The sequence below is a fragment of the Miscanthus floridulus genome, chromosome 1 (assembly GCF_019320115.1).
Source record: "Miscanthus floridulus cultivar M001 chromosome 1, ASM1932011v1, whole genome shotgun sequence".
Classification (NCBI taxonomy): domain Eukaryota; kingdom Viridiplantae; phylum Streptophyta; class Magnoliopsida; order Poales; family Poaceae; genus Miscanthus; species Miscanthus floridulus.
In genome coordinates this window covers 36,794,961-36,813,318 of record NC_089580.1, presented here as the reverse complement: position 1 = coordinate 36,813,318, position 18,358 = coordinate 36,794,961, and the positions used below count along the sequence as shown (strand labels likewise).

Here is an 18,358-nt window from a genome sequence, read left to right as displayed (position 1 = left end):
TTATCAGTATTCAGACTCTAGTATAAGTTTGATACGCTATCTAGAAGATATTGAATATTAACTTATTTACCCCCATAATCCTCTAAAAGGATTTATTACCCTGAAGGATAAAATTTATTTGTTTTGCACAACTAATAAGTGGTTATTATGCATGAAGCATATTGCTCTTGTTTATACCCATATATAATTCACAGAAGAATTACGAGCTAACTTTTTGAAAGATATAGTATTGGGTGCTACATACCATTAATTAAGTACACATTTATGAAAAGTGTGGTTTGAACAATGAAGTTCAAATTTTGGCTTTACAAGGGGAGCATATATTTATTGAATCTTGAAGATAAACCACTGGAATTACAAAGATCAAACAGATCATATTTGCTAAAATACTAAAGTTTATGCATAGATCATGAAGATCAATATATATTTATAAAGAATAGAATATCCTAAAGAATACATAATCAAGAAGGTTAAATGTTGTACTTTTTTTTCCCTATGTGAGTTTTTACTTGAAGATTTCTCACATAAGGTTTTTAATGAGACAACATGTGCAATGCAATTAACGAATGCGATGTACTCTTTTATCCAAGAACCGTTTTTTCCACCAGGTTTTCGGATGGAGTTTTTAATGAGACATGTGCATATCATGGTAATCGTCCAAGAGGGAGTGTTGTAAAACATACGAACTCTATCCTAGAAGGAAATGAGGAATCCTAATTCTAGTCTGTTTGTACGTAAGTTCTTGGCAAACTCTTAGACCTTGGCAGGGCTATATATACATGGGAGCTATATGTTGTAATCACTAATATTTAGAGAAATAAAGAATAATCTCTCTATCTCTTGTGTCTATGTATTTCACTTTCTATCAACTATATTAATCATGAGAGACGAAGAGGGAAATATCCTGACCGCTGGCAAATGTTTTATAGGCCCTGTTCGGTTTGTTGAAACTTGGCTGAAAGTGGCTGAAAACACTGTTTTGACTGAAATGTTGTGAGAGAAAAATAGTGTTTTAACTTGGAAAAAAAAAACCAAATAAACCGGATATAAGGTAAGCCAAACGTGGCCAGCAGGTTGCTCTGCAATTCTGCACCTATTCACGCCCGTACGTGGGCCTGTATGGCTGGGACAAGCCAGGCTGTATTGGCAAGGAAATCAATCACGCCCGTATATAGCTTTGCGTTAACATAGAAAATAAGCCCAAGTGATACAAAAAATCCACGATCAAAGAACACTACCCAGCAGCTGAATGATTTGACAAGTTAATAATGGTTGAAGACAAATTTGCTCCCATTAATTAGACGGGAAAACAACAGCTACAGCCCATGGTCAATGCACCATTGCATGAACAAATTAAAATGGAACTTTGGTTGGAACAAGAAAAGAAAACAGTTTCGTCCACTGCATTTTATTTCATGCATTCCGATTTGCCGTAAAGAGAATACTTGCGACCATGTCTATCCAGCACTTTAGGGAAGTGTTCTCTGGTAGAGTGGAAGGGCTCCCAGTGCTTCACGCTCAGCGTTTTCCTTTTTCACCTGCAAGAAATTTGAGATATCAAACAATAGCCACTTCTCATATGAATTCAGACAAAATAAAAAAGGGAAACAACTTTGCTGCTTTTAAGACTAAATCAAGAACTCTGCAGCATAGTGCTAATCAACAGCTTGAGCTAAGGAGTTTGTTAAGCAGTGACACATCCAATCACATGTCTGCAGTTAAAATTCTACTCCTAGAGTCACAACAAAAATCATGTTAAGTTGCAATGTTGTTTACAAATTGGTTATTGTACACAATATTAGAAGCACGCCATATATAAGCTGTCCAAGAATTTGTAAAAGCTACGATTTCTATCTTTCACTGAATATTGGTTTGCAAAAGTAAAATAGCATCAATATGATAGTGACCATGAAAAGGAGTGAGACCAAGTAAAGGCCAATGTACTGCACACAAGAACAATTCATGATAGCCTGAGATGAACTTTATCATTGGATGCCACATGATATGATAATGATTAATGAACTACCTAATACAATGGAAATGATAATAATTAATGAACTACCTAATACAATGGGGGTAATGCTTAATACTCCATCCAATCCAAAATATATTGCAATGCACATTTTCCCTGATTCTTCCATGTCTACCTCTACTTAAATGCTAACTAATCAATGCAGTAGACTTGTCAGTTGTACCCATATTAAATCTAGCAATGACTGATAGGCAATACACTCCCAAACTTAATTTTTATCATGTAGATTAGCTTCCTTGTACGCATGAAAAAGAGGGAGTGGAGTAACTCTAATGCAAAGGCATGTGAAAATGCCAATGGCATGAAGTAAAACGATTCTTACCAGAGCCAACATGTCACTTAAATATCCTCTGAATGGAACCTGCTGTGCCTGTACAAAAAAGGTAATGTTTCACAATATGTAAGTTTACAAGATTATATTAAACATTATTTTATGATACTGTAAGCATTACACAATGTGAAAAGAGTATCCGGACACAAAACTCAAGTCCATAGTTGATAACGATATGATTTCACACATTGGAAATTCATATTTTAATTTTTTAAATGAACTATTGGCTTTACATACTCCCTCTATTTTAAAATGTTGGCATTTTAGCTTTGTCCTAAGTCAAAGATCTCTAACTTGGATCAATCTATAATACCAAAGAAATGTACTATCAAGAGATTTAATGGTGAAACTAAGTTCATGCTGTAAATGTTGGTCCATTTTATATATAAACTTGGTCAAAGTTAAAGAAATATGATATAGAACAACTAAAATGACCTAAATTTTGGAATAGAGGGAGTGCATAACAATATCTGCAAAGCTGAAGAGTAGAAACAAGATTCAGATATAGCATTCATCTAAACAACTAAGTGGAACATCTTCAAGGCAAAATGTAGGACGAACACGAACATTAATCTAGAACAACGAAAAGAAATTCACAATCCAAAATGGTGCACTGAATTAAAAAACTGCATAAAATGCCTGAAATAACCGAAACAAAGTCCCTCCTAGCCAATGTCTACATTTGGAGACTGCATATATAAAGACAGGCTCCACCATAAAAAATCCTGGAATCAATCTGCTCATCAGCCTGAAGGCAAATGCTACCCTAACAACAGAATCCTGGAATCAATCTGCCCATCAGCATGAAGGCAAATTTTCTCCTAAATTCCTAAAAGCAACGGCGTCATCACCCTAATGCTTACTTCGATCTCATCTCTCACCAAAACTTAGTTGAAGTGTCCACCCCTATTCAGAATCGTTGGCCTCCTTTGAAACTTCAGGCAAGTAGAACCATATGAATCAAAGGTACAGCCCAAGCCCAAACACATCAGCGGACACATTTCACTTGACATGCAATCATTCGCAACATTACACCGATAATGAGTCACGTCAGGAGTAGTTTTCAGTAGTGCGACCTCGGACGCTACCGTCACAACAACCACGACCATAATACGAATCGAGAGATCCAGATCAAGGGGAAATGAAGGGGCACGAACCTGGAGGTGCTCGGGGAGGTACTGGTGCTTCAGGGAGAGGTCCATGGCGCGCTTGAGGCGCTGGATGCGGGCATCGACCACCTCCCTAGGAAGCCTCCCGAGCGCCTCCTTGATGTCCAGGTCGAAGTAGGGGTCGTACAGGTCGTCGTATCTCAGCCCTGTTAGATCGGATCACCGGATCACACGCACGCAGCAGATCCGAAACGCACCGCCAGTCAGATCAAGGGAACAAGAAGAAAAATGACGCAATCGCAAAGGGAACCCGGCAGGATCGAGGCCGTCTCGGATCCGGGATTACCGTATTTCCTGAGGCGCGAGGAGACGGCGTGCATGTGGAGGCGCGCGAGCGGGTTGCGGCGCGGGTTCACCAGCCAGTTGGACAGCGCGTTCATCAACGACGACATGGTGGCGGCGCCGGGAACGTGAACCTCTTCCTCGTCTTGTGCGGCGGCGGGACGCGTTGTTGTCCTTCACGAGAAAATTGGCTATTTGCCATTCGGCTTTGCAAAATTGCCATTTAAAAAATTGACTTCGCAATATACACTTTGTTTTTTTTTTTTGCCATAATCCTTATTTAGCTCCTTTGTTTCTATTTTTTGGATTGTCCTCCACGCGAAAAGACATTGCTGTCCTTGGCTACTGGGAGACGTCCGTTTGTACCTTGGCTTAATCAGACGTCAGAAAGATAGTTCAAATCCATATCCACTCGCAAACTGCATCGGACGTCAGAAAGATAGCTCAAATCTATCCACTTGCAATGGCAAATAACCAATTTTTTCCTGCATCGGACGTCAAAAAGATAGCTCAAATCTATCCACTCGCAAACGAAGAACGCTCGCGTGCCCTAGACGTCCACGATGTAGGGCGGCCGTGACGCGGCACCACCGGCGGACGCGCTCGCCGCCGCCACACAACCACCCGTGCTCAGCGCCGCCACGTCGTCACCCGCGCTTGCAGCGACCACGATGGCCGTCGGCACGACCATGGAGGAACTCGCAGCGACCTCGGCAGCCGTCAGCACGACCACGGTGGAACTCGGAGTGACCTCGCCGCCCCTCGTCTCATTTCACATCGTGGTGGATACATGTGATGCTGGCAGAGATAAGCTAGAACAGTTTCAGGAATGTACATGTGACGCTGGCAGAGATAAGCTAGAACAGTTTTGAGAAAATTTTGCGTTCCTGTAGTACAATTACATTATAAAATATATTGCTCCGTATTCTCGTTCCCTTCCAAAAACATGACGCTGATCTTTCTGACGTCTGACGAGGTGCGAACGGTGATCCACCCGACGTCTCCCAGTAGCAAGGGCAGAAATGTTTTTTCACGTGGAGGACAATCTCCAAAAACAGAAACAAAGGAGCTAAATAGGGATTATGGCAACAAAAACAAAGTGTACATGTTTAGACTGGCAATTTTGCGAAGTTAATTTTTTGAATGGCAATTTTGCGAAGCCCATCGTTTGCAATGGCAAATAGCCAATTTTCTCGTCCTTCACCTATAGTCGTCCATGCAGCAAGAGACACGGCGACACGGCACGAAGCGTGCTTTTTTAGTCCGACACGAGCACGGCACGACCCGGTGACATGCGGGCCTGGGCTGGCCCGGCCCGAGGGAGCAAGCTGTGCCTGGGCCGCTGCTCAGGCCCGTGGACTGGCACGGCACGGCACGGCCTACGTCAGCCGGCTCGGCAGCGTCTCGGCCACCCCCCTTCCCCTCCTCACTCCACTCCTCCCCTCCCGGCCCACTGTCCCCGCGGCCCAGCTGGCCGGCCCACCGTCCCGCTCATATATGAGCGGATGAGCCGCACCCGCACCCGCACGCCGCGGCCGCGGCGGCTCTCCCCCGCGCAACCCCACGCAAATACGCAACCACGCTCGAACGCTCCCACTCCCGAACCCTAACTCCCCGTCTCCATCTCCTCCGCCTCCCCGTCTCCATCTGCTCCACGTCCCCGTCTCCCCGTCTCCAGCATCAGGCATGGCTGGCGCTGGGCGGCCCCGATCTGCTTGCCCGGCGACCATGGAGCCTCCTCCATCCCCACCCCAGGCGCGCTCGCGGCACACATGGCGGCCCCTTCCTTCACCAGCAGCAGCGGCCCCTTCCCCCCCCCCCCCACCACCAGCGCCGGAGGTGGCCCCTTCCCCACCAACAGCAGCGGGTACGGGACGTGGAGGCACTCCGCGCTGGGCAGATCTACTTCGTGCTGCCCGCGGCCACGGCGCCTCCTCCATCCCCACCCCAGGCGCGCTCGCGGCACACATGGCGGCCCCTTCCCCCACCACCAACAGCGGCGTAGGTGGCCCCTTCCCCATCAACAGCAGCAGGTGCGGGATGCGGAGGCGCTCCGCGCTGGGCAGATCTACTTCGTGCTGCCCGCCGCCGCACGCCGCCGCGGCTTGCGGCTCGAGGAGGTCGTCGCGCTCGCCGTCAGGGCCTCCGCCATGCTCTCCTCTTGGGCCGCCTCGGCCGCAGCGCCTGGCCTACCCTCTCTGGCTCTCTTACTTCCCCTGCTGATACGGGCCTCGGGCCGGCCTGGCCTGTTAAAAAGGCCGTGCTTTCCGGGCCGGCCCGGCATGGAAAGTGGCCCGACGGGCCGTGCCTAGGCCGTCGGCTAGGCACGGTGGACTGGGGCGGCACGGCCCGTCGTGCTCTACCGTGCCGTGCCCTACCGGGCCGTGCCTGGCACGGGCCCGTGCCATGCCGGGCCGGGCGGCCCGAATGGCCAGCTATACCTTCACCTCCTCGCTTTTGGGGTAGAGAAGAAGAGGAGCGGTGGTGGGCGTGCGTGGGTGCGTGGACGCCGTCTCGGGCCAGGGCCTTTGGGAACTAAATGGGCTGGGTACTAATAGCCGGCCCGCACCGAAGAATTTGTGGCCTTATGGGCTTGCCCATCGTGTTCGGTTTGGAAAGCCTCTGCAGTGGATACGATCGCAGACGGAGAGTCGCCGCTCCGATCTCGTGCGCGCCGATGGCGGCTGGCGACGATCCGGTGAAGCACCCTCCCCAGTTTCGGCGAGCGAGGTGCGAGAAGCTGCTAGGACGGAGGCAACGAGCGCATGGACCGGTGAAAAGAGACCCAAGATTCAAAGCACACCTATACCTACTGTGGATCTCGGCAAAGTTGCGCGTGATGATGCCGGCCGTTCTTCCGGCGAGATTGTCCACGGACAAGACCAAGAGCAAATCGAAGGCCTTGATTGGGATGGCGAGAAGCTCACCAAGGAGATCGATGGTTTGCGCCAGTGGATGGAGGTCTCGTCCCATGATGAGGATTATGCTTCTGCTCATGACAATGAGCTTTGGGTTCAGTACAATGAGGAGCAGCAGACAGCATTGAACCAACGCCTCGCCCTGTGTCGCATCAGGGTTCATGAGGTAACTTTTTGTTACTATTAGAGCATCAGATGTAGAATGCCATGTCAAGATCATACAAAGTTAAACTTTGTTTTGGGGACGTTGATACAGAAGCAATACCGGGCTATGGACGTTGCAAGTCTGTTAAAGCTATTCCCTCCCTCGGTTCTTGAAGACAATTGGTACTATGATCATTATGAGTGCCATTTTGATTGGTTCTTTGACCCTGCATATTGCAAGCTTCCTCATGTGGAGGATTACCAGCGCATGGTGCTTCGTGTTACTGTAAGTGTTAAACAACTATATTCCTTAGTATGAGTTGCTTTCTGTTTTGACTGTTGTTAAACAACTTATGCTTGAAATCGGAGTGAATACAACAAAAAATTGCTGCTAAGCCCACGTGGCCACATTCAGCATTGTATGTTGTGGACTTGTGGTGGATCTCTTGTTCTCCTGCAATAAAGGCAGAGAGTTTCCCCTCTGACGCCGCAGCCTGGGACTAGCTTCCTAGATTGGTGGCTGTCGCGCCGCCTTCTGCTGGGAACAGCGCGTCGTAAAGGCTTCGACTCCCTCACTATCCTTGGATCGTGGTGCCTATGGAAGGAGCGAAACCGGAAGGTGTTTGATGGCGTCGGACGGTCAGTTCTCGCGGTCGCGGACTCCATAGTGGAAGAGGCGGTTCGGTGGTCTCAAGCCGGGTACGGCCACCTAGCTGCGCTCTGGGCGGCTAGTGGCAGCGCCTGATCTTCGGCAGCCCTATCATCGCAAAATGTGTTGTCATGTAATATCGTCTTAGCCTTAGCCTTACCGTTTTTCGTTTCCTGTTGCCTGGTTAACTCGCATCCTAGGCCAACCGGAGTTACCGTTGTAACAACTCTTACTTCTACTTAATGATATACATGCCAATGCATGGTCGCGAAAAAAGTTTCCCCTCTGATGAGCCCTATTGATATAATTGCACGGTTGGCCCCTCTGATGCCTACCTATGAGTTTCCCCTCCTTTTCATTTTGCACCATCGCCCCTACTGCATCGGTGGAGCTAGAAATTTCATACCAGGTGTGCACGGGTGCAAGACTAACATCACATACATTGGAAATAAACTGCTAATTATGCTTGTACGGTAAATACAAACAGAAAGCTAACAACCATGTCATCAAAACGAGTTATTTACTCTCTATTCAGAGAAAGGCAATAGTGTACAGGATATCTTTGATACAGATGGTGGAGAACTTGTCCTGTCATGTACATGACCATGTGAGTTTTGCGGCCGGATCGATGATATATATATTTTTGAACTGTGGATCGATGATATATAGAACTTTATGGGCAGATAAGTAGTGAAATCACTACATTCAGGCACCTATGCCCAAGAATTCTTTAGCATGCAGGATTTAGCTTATATGCAATTAGCTGATGCATAATGACAAACCCAAAGTTTAGGTGTACCTGTGCGCAACGGGCATCCCTCCTAGCTCTGCCACTGCCCTACTGTTTCTGAAAATGTTTGCAGTTTGCACCATTGTGCCTACTTTGTTTACAAACCATGCAAATGCAAATAGGTAATCCTTGCAATGTGCCACGTAATACATCATTCTAAACTTTAAACCTCCACAAGGATGATAAACTTATCCCATAGTTGCTAAAGGTGTGAGACTTTTAGGAGCAGATGATGCCATGGACTGGCGCAATAGACTGGACAAATTAGTGGTCTATGCATGAATGCTGTTGCTAGCAATGAATGTGCTACTGATAATGTTTTCATTGTGCAGGTAGAGTTCGAAGGCTTGGAAATTTGCCCCTACGCTTGTAATACGCTTGCGGATGACCAACAATTTGTCCAGTTCTGGGAGAAGTTGTCAAGAAAAACTAAGGTGTGCATAATATGATTGTTGTACACTTCTGTTCATATGTCATCATATTCTGATTTGCCTTCTTGTCTCATGCAGTTGATTGAATTGTACATAACAGAGAGGTCATGTGAGGTAAATATTCACCAAAAGTCTCATGGTTAAAGGTTTCATTGAATGCATTTGATTCTTTACTCTTGCACCTTACATTCTAAAAGCCGCTTTGTTGTTTAGCGTCAAAGAATTGAGAATGTGCTCAGGTATAATGCATTGAAGATCGCAGAAGAACTTCCCTCTGTTTACAAAACTCCAATTGTCGCAAGATTCATGGTAATGTCCTGCCATCACATGTTAATTTAGTTGGCACTGCAAATTATGACGATGTTTGATATTTTTACTTTTTATTAAGGAATTTGTGTAGGGTGTGGTGGATGATTATACTTATGCTGGTTTCCTTACTAAGATGTGGGAGCTGCTTGCTAAGCAACAGGTTTTATTCTTGCCTGAATATGCTAAACCGGGGATGTTGTGTTTTCCCCTCTATTTGTTCAAGCTTTATATGCTTGCTGACAGAGACATTTCTTTGCTTTCAACATTGCTTAGATGAATTTCACAGATGCTTTGAGGTACGTGTACAATGAAGGCAAGTATCGGTCCATTTTTCTGTGGGGAATGGGATCTGAGTTGGAACCGAATCTATTTCGAATGGAACAGCATGTAAGTTGCCTTTCTTCACACATGTTATGTTACTTCAACTCTTCTAGTCCCACCCCGCCCTTCTCCCACCCCCAAAACTATTTTATCACCTGTGTCTAATTCTTTCATATGTTCTTGGTCCAATATAAAACCCTATTTGGATCGCATTGTTGAAAAGGTAACCTTCATTTACATGAGATCAATGTCTAATATGGGAATGTTTCTCCACAATAAAGCAACTTGTTGTAGGCTCAAGATGGTGATGCTCATCAGTTGGTCATGGACACCATTGTAGAAAATGTCAGTGGCTTCTTTTCCTTTCCGAGATGTTAGATGTACCTCTGTTCTGGCTTTTAATGCACGTTCAAAATTTACTTTATTTTGCTGATGTGGAAGCTAAATTCATTTTCAGTTTTGGAAACCAAGGACATACTATGAGTACGTGAGAAAGAAGATGCGTATTGCTGAAGAAATCGGTTTGATCCCCAAGCAACCCCCCCACAAGTATGCACAATTTTTCTAGATTGCGTGTTTATATAGCCAGATCAGACATTTTTAGATTAATTAACATACTATTTATAATTCTACCTTTAGGCTCTACACCCCCGGTTGTTACGATGCTGAGCGACGATGAAGACTTCTGGCGGGGAGATGGCGTGCTCTGCTGAAACTCAGGAGGAAGCTGCGCCTAGAACCAGAACCGGTGCGCACAGGCATCTGCTAGTTGAGCATATAAGCGACACAGTGACAGTCGAGGAGGCATCTCGTTGAAAGCAAGAGAAGAGAATGTCGGTTTCATCCTCGTGGGCCTGCAGATGGGCCGTCCTCTTTAAGGCTTTGGACCTGGCAGCATTCTAGCGATCTAGTATAGTACTTCCTCTGGTCTCAAAAATAATATAAATCTCTCTTCTCAAGAAGTCGAAGATTCTTAATTTGACTAAATATATATAAAAAATTATTGATGTTTATGATGTGTAATAAGTATCATTAGATTAGTCATAAAATCTGTTTTCACAATAAACATATCTGGGGATCTAGATGTAGATAATATCTTCTATAAACTTAGTCATACTCAAGATTTTTGGACTCCTCGCGAAGCAAGATTTACATCCTTTTTGGGACTGAGGAAATAGTATACTGTATAAGTGTTCTAAAAAAAATCAGTATACTGTATACCGATGTTAGCGTCTGACATTTCTACAGTAGCACTAGTACGACACTATCACTTTGGCGTCCGTACGGCCAAAACTCGCTGATGCAGAGAATAAAGAACAATTGCTTGTACTAAAAAGTTCGCGTTGCAGTCCAATAGTACTAACTTTGACAGGAAAAGAAACTCACAATCAAGGTAGCAATCAGTAGACAATAACTACCATCAGTTGTGAGGTTCTCTCAAAGGTCACCATCCAGAGGCGGCCATGCATTTGTCTGCACTTACCGGAAACGCCACATTGCATAAGCTTCAAAGATTAGGCAAGGCAACTAATCAAGTTGCGCCCATACTAAATTGGTGTAATGAATGGGCATGCACTAACACAACACACTAGTGAGTAGTGGCACTCTGTTTATTAAAGAAAACCAAGCATCAGCTGGCTTAATGAGACATCCAAAACTTTCTGTATGGAAAGGACGCTTACATTGATTTCTGCAGGAAGGTTCTGCTTGAATTTTTAAAGAGTGAAGTGATCAAGGATCAAATCCTGGTCTGGCCACTTTAATGGAAAGGAAAAATAATAAATTCTTGGCAGCCCCAGCACTGAAAGAGGGCAAAGAAAGAGAGAAAAAAATTAGTGAAGAATTTAAGTTTGATTGAGACAGCACAACAGCAAGGCAGCTTTGCAACAAAATTCATGACAAGAAATTTCATCGAGTTGCAATTGGAGAGTTTTATGAGGTTATCAATATATGAGGGTTTTCCGCTATGGCATCCCATACCCATATAAAAACAATTCAATGAACATCACTGCCCACCTAGAAGACTGTTAACCCATGGCTTTCTTGGTTTAATATTGCTCATCCCATTTCCAGAACCCACGACTTGCTCGGCAGTAGGTGACGATGATATTTGGCAATCTTAAGCTGAAAGGGAAATGCTAACAGAAAATGGGAAATTAGGAAATACTGGACATGCAAGTGATGAAATATGAAGTGGTGTTCTTATCAGTGAAGAAAAAATTGGTGGCTAAGAGAGGTTCAATTTATTGTTGCCGGCTCAAAGATAATGCCTCATTCATTTTATTAATTTTTCAACATCAGAGCTGAAGTGGTCCATCAGTTGGAAAAGCTGTTAAGTTTCATGGTCCATTCTCAGCGTCAATACGATCTCGTATGAAAAGCACTAGACCTGCACCCAACTTATTGGCTGGGCAAAGTCGGTAAACAGAAGGTGTGCTTAAAACCAGAAGAAATGCTAAAAACAATCCAAAAATGCACAAAACAATCTCTTTTTGAGTATTAAAAGTATTCACAAAACTGAACAGAATTCCCGTTGACTAGAGTTGCTTCATCTGGACTTCAGAATCCCTCATCAGGATGATCAGCTTGCTGCAGAAGACAAGCACATTCAGGTGCCCACAGACAAGCAAAAAAAAGGGCAGCTACCTGTGTTACAAAACCTTGATGCTCACGTATTCACGTGTCCTGATTCCTTAAAACTCCAATTCGAACTTTTCCACAGGTTCAAAGTTACATTGAGATGTACTCTATTTTTTTCTATCCAATAACAGCTGCACTAGATGACAGTTTATACACAGGAGAACAACACCAAGAAGCAACTCAATGTTTTGTTGAACGCTATTTATCACAACAAATAAAATGTATCAGAGCTGAAAATAACTCAAAATTGCACAAAAGGAAGACACGAAAGAATCTCTTAGAATAAGTTGTTTTATCTCAACTTCAGGATACTCATCAGAATGATCAGGCTCCTACAAAACCTAGGCACATTCAGGTGCCCACAGATAAGCACAAAAAGGCAGTTATCAGTGTTACAGACCTTGATGCCCACGTCTTCACGTGTCTTTATTCCTTAAAACTCCTAACTTTTTCACAGGTTCAATTCAAAGCTATATTAAGGAGATGTATTCTATAAATTTGCTATTCAGTGACAATTGTGAGTGCTCATAAGACAAACAAAAGGAGAACAGACGGAATTCAAGCTGTTGGACGATACTATCATGGACAAATAATCGGAGCTTTGATATACTTTACATAATGACAACATTCTCTTTCTTCAGCATTGCCACCGATGAACTATTTGATCATCAGAATTATCCTCCCTCAAGGCACAAGAAGGGTGAGAAGGAACAGGATATCACATAACTTGCCAACTATCCAAACCAAGCGTTTATAAGAGATGGCAAAACGAAAACAAAATGAAATGAAAGAACATATATTGGAGAGCCTCCATAGCATTCTGATGAACAGACACTCAACAAAACGTCTTTTGTTAGCACTAAAGAAAAGGAGGCAGGTGCAGAAGCAAGTTGTGATCCTGCAAAAAAAAACCTATTCAACCTTCCACGCATGCAGGATCAGCGAGAAACCAAGACCTTGCAACTGGGACTCCCTAAAAATCTGCGTGTAGGACCATGGCAGCGACTTCTCAGGTGCCTGGCATGTCTGAAACATGAACACCGCGTTGCTCGCCGTTGATCCAAAGAGCCAACTGTGAACATCCCAGAACACCTCCACAGGCAAGCCATCAACGAGAATTGTCTGATTTCCCCTAAACTTCCACGCCAGGACGCTTCACCTGCATCACGGGCTTCTTATCAACTCTTATTTCAAGACATGGATCCTTCAAGCCGACGGTATCGCACTCTATGGCAATGTCATGGAACTGGCCATTGTCACAGAATTGCGCCTTGGTGGAGTAGATCTTCTTCCCATATATGTGCTCCCTCCTCACCACGAACGCGGCATTCAGCATCGACCGGTTGGCTCCAGTCTTCCTGTACGCATCCTTCTTCATGTCGCCAAGCAAGAGCACGAGCTCAAGGTCGAACACCACCGCAACATAGAACCCCTCCACCGGTTCTGGCCCGGCGCCGAACTTGGCCCCCGACAGGTCCCAGAAGATCTCGATCTTGCCGTCCTCGACGTCGAGGCTCTTGGACCCCTTCTTCTTGGAGAAGAGCCACGGCTTGATGTCCGCCTTGCAGAGGCAGTGGCCTGACAAGTCGTCGACGCCGATGCTGAGGCCCTGCCCCATGAGGCTCTTGCTCCACGTGAGCGAGATCACGCAGGGCCGGCCCGAGAACTGCGTCTGGTAGAGGCAGGTCACCAGGTTCTGCGCCGCGCCCTTGCCGGCGCTGGACGACGACGACGACGCGTCCGCGATCTGGACGCCGCTCTCGCCGAAGCAGGAAGGGAAGTCCCTCATGGCTGCCTGGCCCGGTCGGGGTCCTTCGTCGAACACCTGGCGTGCAGCCGCCCGCCGCTTGGATCACAGCTCAGAGCACCGCTCCTCACCGCAGCAATCCACACCGCCCCGCGAGCCCGCCTCGCAATGCCGGCGAAGAGATGACCAGCCGCGCACAGATCGGGCAAGCAGATACGGAGGCCGCCGTCCGAGATTGCTCGATCCGGCAATGCCACCTCTCGCGGACGCGAGATCCCGCTTTTACTTGCGAAAGGCAGCACCGACAACCGCCCGGAAATCGAGGGGCAGCGGAGGGAATGGTGTCGGAGCAAGATTCCTTCACGGCCCCGCCCGCCCCTTCCTTTTCCACCGCGATACGACACAGCGGCGCCGCGTAGGCCACCTTCTTCGCCGCGAAACCGCGGCGACGGAGCGATCTTCCCTCCGCCGGGACTCCGTCGAAGGACGGCTCAGCCCTCCACCTTTATACCACAGCAGGCGAAACAGAAGCTTTCCCCAAGGCCAGGCCAGTCGAGGCGAAGGCTTCAGCTTCAAGGCAGAAGAAGCAAGCAATCACCGGTAGATGTATGGTTGCACACCCATGGCCATGGGAGAGTGGATTGAGAGGAGCAAGTGGGGGAGAACACTGGCAACCACTCCAACCAGTGTACAGGCTAGAGATGAGGGAAGAAATGCACCAAGCAGCCGCAGCAGCAAGGAGCTCAGAAGAAGTAGTGGGAGGGGTGGAGGTGGTGGTTTGGGAGGGGAAGGAGACAAAAGGTTAGCGAGAGGAGGGGATACAGTACAGCCATACAAGATACAGCACGCGCTGGCAGCCAACTCACTTCACTTCATCAGCTCAGGCTGCTCAGCTCATGGAGATGGAGGGAGGGAGAGGGCATCTCAGCAGCTCAGGGCAGGGCAGGGCAGGAAGAGCTGCAGGCTGCAGCCGCTGGATCGCTGCTCCTCAGTCCTCTCTTTCTGTGACTGCTGCTGCCATGCCATTGCCCAGTGCTACTGTGACTACCGCGCGCTAGGTACCACTACATTTTAATGCTAGGAGAGGGACTGGACTGAACTGCCTCTGTGAATTGTGATCTTGCAGATGATATTCACATCTACTGATTGTACTCGCAAAAGATCTTGAAATCTGGGACTATGAACGGCCAGCCAATCAGGAAAAGGAATCGGTCAAAACACTTGAGCCCATGCCTCAAGAAAACTCAGACAGACAGACAAACACAAGTGAACAGGTGACAAATTGCTGTAAAAAGACAGGCTTGTTTACTCTCGCAAAACCCACATGGAGGCCCTTTTTTTTCCCCCCAGTGGCTATGTTGCGCTTGCAGGATGCACATGGCGTCACTTTCTCTCCCTCTCGAGCTCTTTTTTCCTGAATTTTTCTTTACTCCGGAGAACCGGTTCACATGCAGTACAGTGGAAAATGACTGGAGTATGAGCCCGGCACACAAGTACAGGTACACCGTGAGGTGAGACCATCTCTCGCTGTTGTCTGCTCTAGAAAAATTATAGGCAGGCATGCATGCCGTCAGGATTTTTTCAGAAAAATGAAGAAGCATCGTCACTTGCCCCACTTGCTCACGGCTTATATGCTTCCCCCATGCTTGACTTTGCTATGAATGTTCAAGTGGAAATGGAGTTTTAATTTCTTACACAGAAAAATTGGGTGACGCGTGCGCTCTCAATCATTGCTTCTACATATACCAACTTATTTACAACACTCGATGGTTTTGCTGCATGACTGAGAATGTAAACTATACAGCATGTCATTTCAGAAATATTCCATCTAAGCTATCCTCATCAATAGTAGGAGAAAAGGATAGTTTTTAGGGGCAGTTTAGCAAGCTGTACTACTATGGCCTTTAATTTTCATGACGTACTTCTTTTTTTAAAAAAAAATAGACAAATGGTATAGTTCTTTTTTTTATCCCTAGGAGAGCTGTCTGTGTTTTTAGTCTGTACTTTTGTCTTCCATATGTTCATGGCTTAGAGCCTGTCTTTAAAAAGATGTAATTTATATATTTAATTATAGTCAAATTATTTTAAGTTTATAAAAATAATATCACCGTATATGACTCCAAATAGCTATATATTATGAAACTATATTTCAGGATGAATGTAACGATGCTTAGTTAGTAAATAGTAATTAGTATGAAAAATATTGATATTTTTTATATAATTTTGATCAATCTGTTAAATTGTCTGACCTAACATTATTCTAAAATTGGATCTTTTCTAGGACGGAGGGAGCAGTACACAGCAATATAGAGTGAAAATACAGATACACAGTGGTACTGGTACCATGCAGTGAGGTTTGGCTAACTGTAATCAATGAGAAGGACAACGGTTTTCTTGGATCTGGGCCCGTTTCATCCCATCCGTTAACTGCACGCCCACGAGGCCGCATTTATTCACCTCCTGGAGATCATAATCACCCCGACTTCACTCTGCTTCGTCTCCAAGCAAAGGTACACAAGGACACAGTTTCCTCTTCACATCAGTACATCGCATTCTTTTTTCTTTCTAAAGATGAATTCAATTCAACACAGTTTCCCCTTCACATCACTTTTTTTTTTCTAACGATGAATTCACTTCAACACAGTTAACTCTCGTTGAGAAGTATATTTTTAAAAGTTCGGTGCATTGGAGGAGCTGATATGAAAAGGAAAGATTTGAAGAACTTAAATCCCTAGAATTTTAACCTCAAACTATTTTCCTACGTTTGATTTTTGTGGTGAAGTATATGTACTTTTTATGATAAATGTGTAGAGTGTGACTGTGTAGGCCCGTGAGCCATATATGCACATCCCCTTTATCTTGCACCTACTTCACTAGCTAGAACTAAGTCCCTCTTTGGTTTCTACAGACGCTCCTAAAATTCCTGTCACATCGAATGTTTAGACACATGCATGGAGTATTAAATATTTACTAATTATGAAACTAATTACACAACTTGCGACTAATTTACGAGACGAATCTTTTAGGCCTAATTAGTCCATGATTTGACAATATGGTGCTACAGTAAACATATGCTAATGATAGATTAATTAGGCTTAAAAAATCGTCTCGCAAATTAGCCTCCATCTATGTAATTGGTTTTGTAATTAATCTATATTTAATGCTCTTTATTAGTATCTAAATATTCGATGTGTGACATGAATTTTAGAAGCGACTAAAGAACCAAACACCCCCTAAAGCAACAACAAATAAAGAAAGGCAACACTTCTTCGTTTTAAAGTGGGGGTAGCTAGCACACTAACACACCATGAGGGTACAAACTTGGTTGTTCATGGAGACTAGGGTCCCATGCATCTCAGGTTCTCAATAAATTACTCGCCTAGCTAGAGCCAACTACCATATACTACTTGGCATTGGTTATTGGTAGGTGTTGCCCTGCTGCTGCTTAGTTTCCAGTTCTTTTATTTTCCTCGGACAGAGTGTTAATATGATTTTGTAGACTCAGATTTGAAAGTACTTACTTCTCTAATAGTAGAGTCAAAGGTGAATGTAGTTGGAGATTATTTTTGTGAGTTGGGGTAACCAATAGGCTGACCTAAGCTTTTTCTTCCCTAACTAACCTTTTGCTAACATGGTAGTATACCAATTGGAGGATGGTGGGAGCTACCGTTCATAAGTTAGTTCCAAAAATGCAGAAGCTAACAAATAATCTATACGCTTAATTAAGGATTTAATATCCAAAACGTTTCTCTAGCTATAGAGCTCCTCCTCCTAGAGATCTCTCTTCCTCTGTCTTTGCTACTGCTACGAGAGGTTGTTACCTTAGCTGATAGGAGTAGCTAGCTAGAGAGGAGTGACTACAAAATGCACACAAACCTTCAGATGATCACTTGGCGATCGACACACCATGTTAGTCCAGGACTACTGTGCTACTAGCTCTTCCAAGTAGAAGCATGCATCATGATGTCGTCCATTCCATCTGGTTGTCACTTTGCTTTCGGACCCTGCTGGCAGTTTGGCGTGTACGTATACCATCATATGCATGCCCATGCAAAACGCAGGGCTTTATTTGCATTATATTGCCAGGAAATCTTTGTGCAGATGGGGGATCGCAGATAATGGTATCCACAAAAAGTTAAGGGCAGGAAAATACTCTTTGGTGTGCCGATGATGGCAGGAATATTGCGGCCGGGCTGGTAGACATCATGCATGTCCTTTTAGTTTATTTGGCATATATATAAATAAAATCCTTCATCAGATAGAGAAATGATTGGTTGTGGGTAGTAGATATGGGCATTATAAATTCACAACAGGCGATCCTTTCTGATTTCTCCAGGGCAGAGAAGAACCCAACAAATAAAACCAGACCTCGCCTTTCAGATGTTTCAGGTATCTCGCAGCCATGCGCCCTGTTCATTTGGCTGCCATGGCTGAAAGTACTGCTAGTTGATTTGTTGCGAAAGAAAAATATTGTTCGCTCACTGAAAAAGTACGGATTATAAGCCAAGCGAACATAGCGATGATTCCCCCTAGCAGCAGAATAGCCCATGCCACAAACATCATAAACCCATGAACAGCAAGCACCGGGCGTAGGT

At 45.1% G+C, this 18,358-nt stretch overlaps 2 protein-coding genes and 1 pseudogene across 2 annotated transcripts; 1 reads left to right on the top strand and 2 right to left on the bottom strand.

Annotated features, from left to right (window-relative positions):
• Positions 1-1,266: 1,266 nt before the first annotated feature.
• LOC136479178 (cytochrome b-c1 complex subunit 7-like) lies at positions 1,267-6,277 on the bottom strand. The gene is made up of 5 exons (XM_066477127.1): positions 6,256-6,277; positions 3,819-3,988; positions 3,521-3,678; positions 2,355-2,402; positions 1,267-1,538 (listed from the first exon to the last, which is right to left on the bottom strand). Exons 2-5 carry the CDS (start codon positions 3,922-3,924, stop codon positions 1,470-1,472), a joined length of 381 nt encoding a protein of 126 aa, XP_066333224.1. The 5' UTR covers positions 3,925-3,988; positions 6,256-6,277; the 3' UTR covers positions 1,267-1,469.
• Positions 6,278-6,453: 176 nt separating this feature from the next.
• LOC136479167 (uncharacterized) lies at positions 6,454-10,499 on the top strand. The gene is made up of 10 exons (XM_066477122.1): positions 6,454-6,898; positions 6,989-7,162; positions 8,648-8,749; positions 8,825-8,860; positions 8,960-9,055; positions 9,147-9,215; positions 9,329-9,442; positions 9,671-9,721; positions 9,834-9,925; positions 10,016-10,499. Exons 1-10 carry the CDS (start codon positions 6,770-6,772, stop codon positions 10,053-10,055), a joined length of 903 nt encoding a protein of 300 aa, XP_066333219.1. The 5' UTR covers positions 6,454-6,769; the 3' UTR covers positions 10,056-10,499.
• Positions 10,500-12,598: 2,099 nt separating this feature from the next.
• LOC136479157 (uncharacterized) lies at positions 12,599-14,941 on the bottom strand (annotated as a pseudogene).
• Between the last annotated feature and the right edge of the window lie 3,417 nt (positions 14,942-18,358).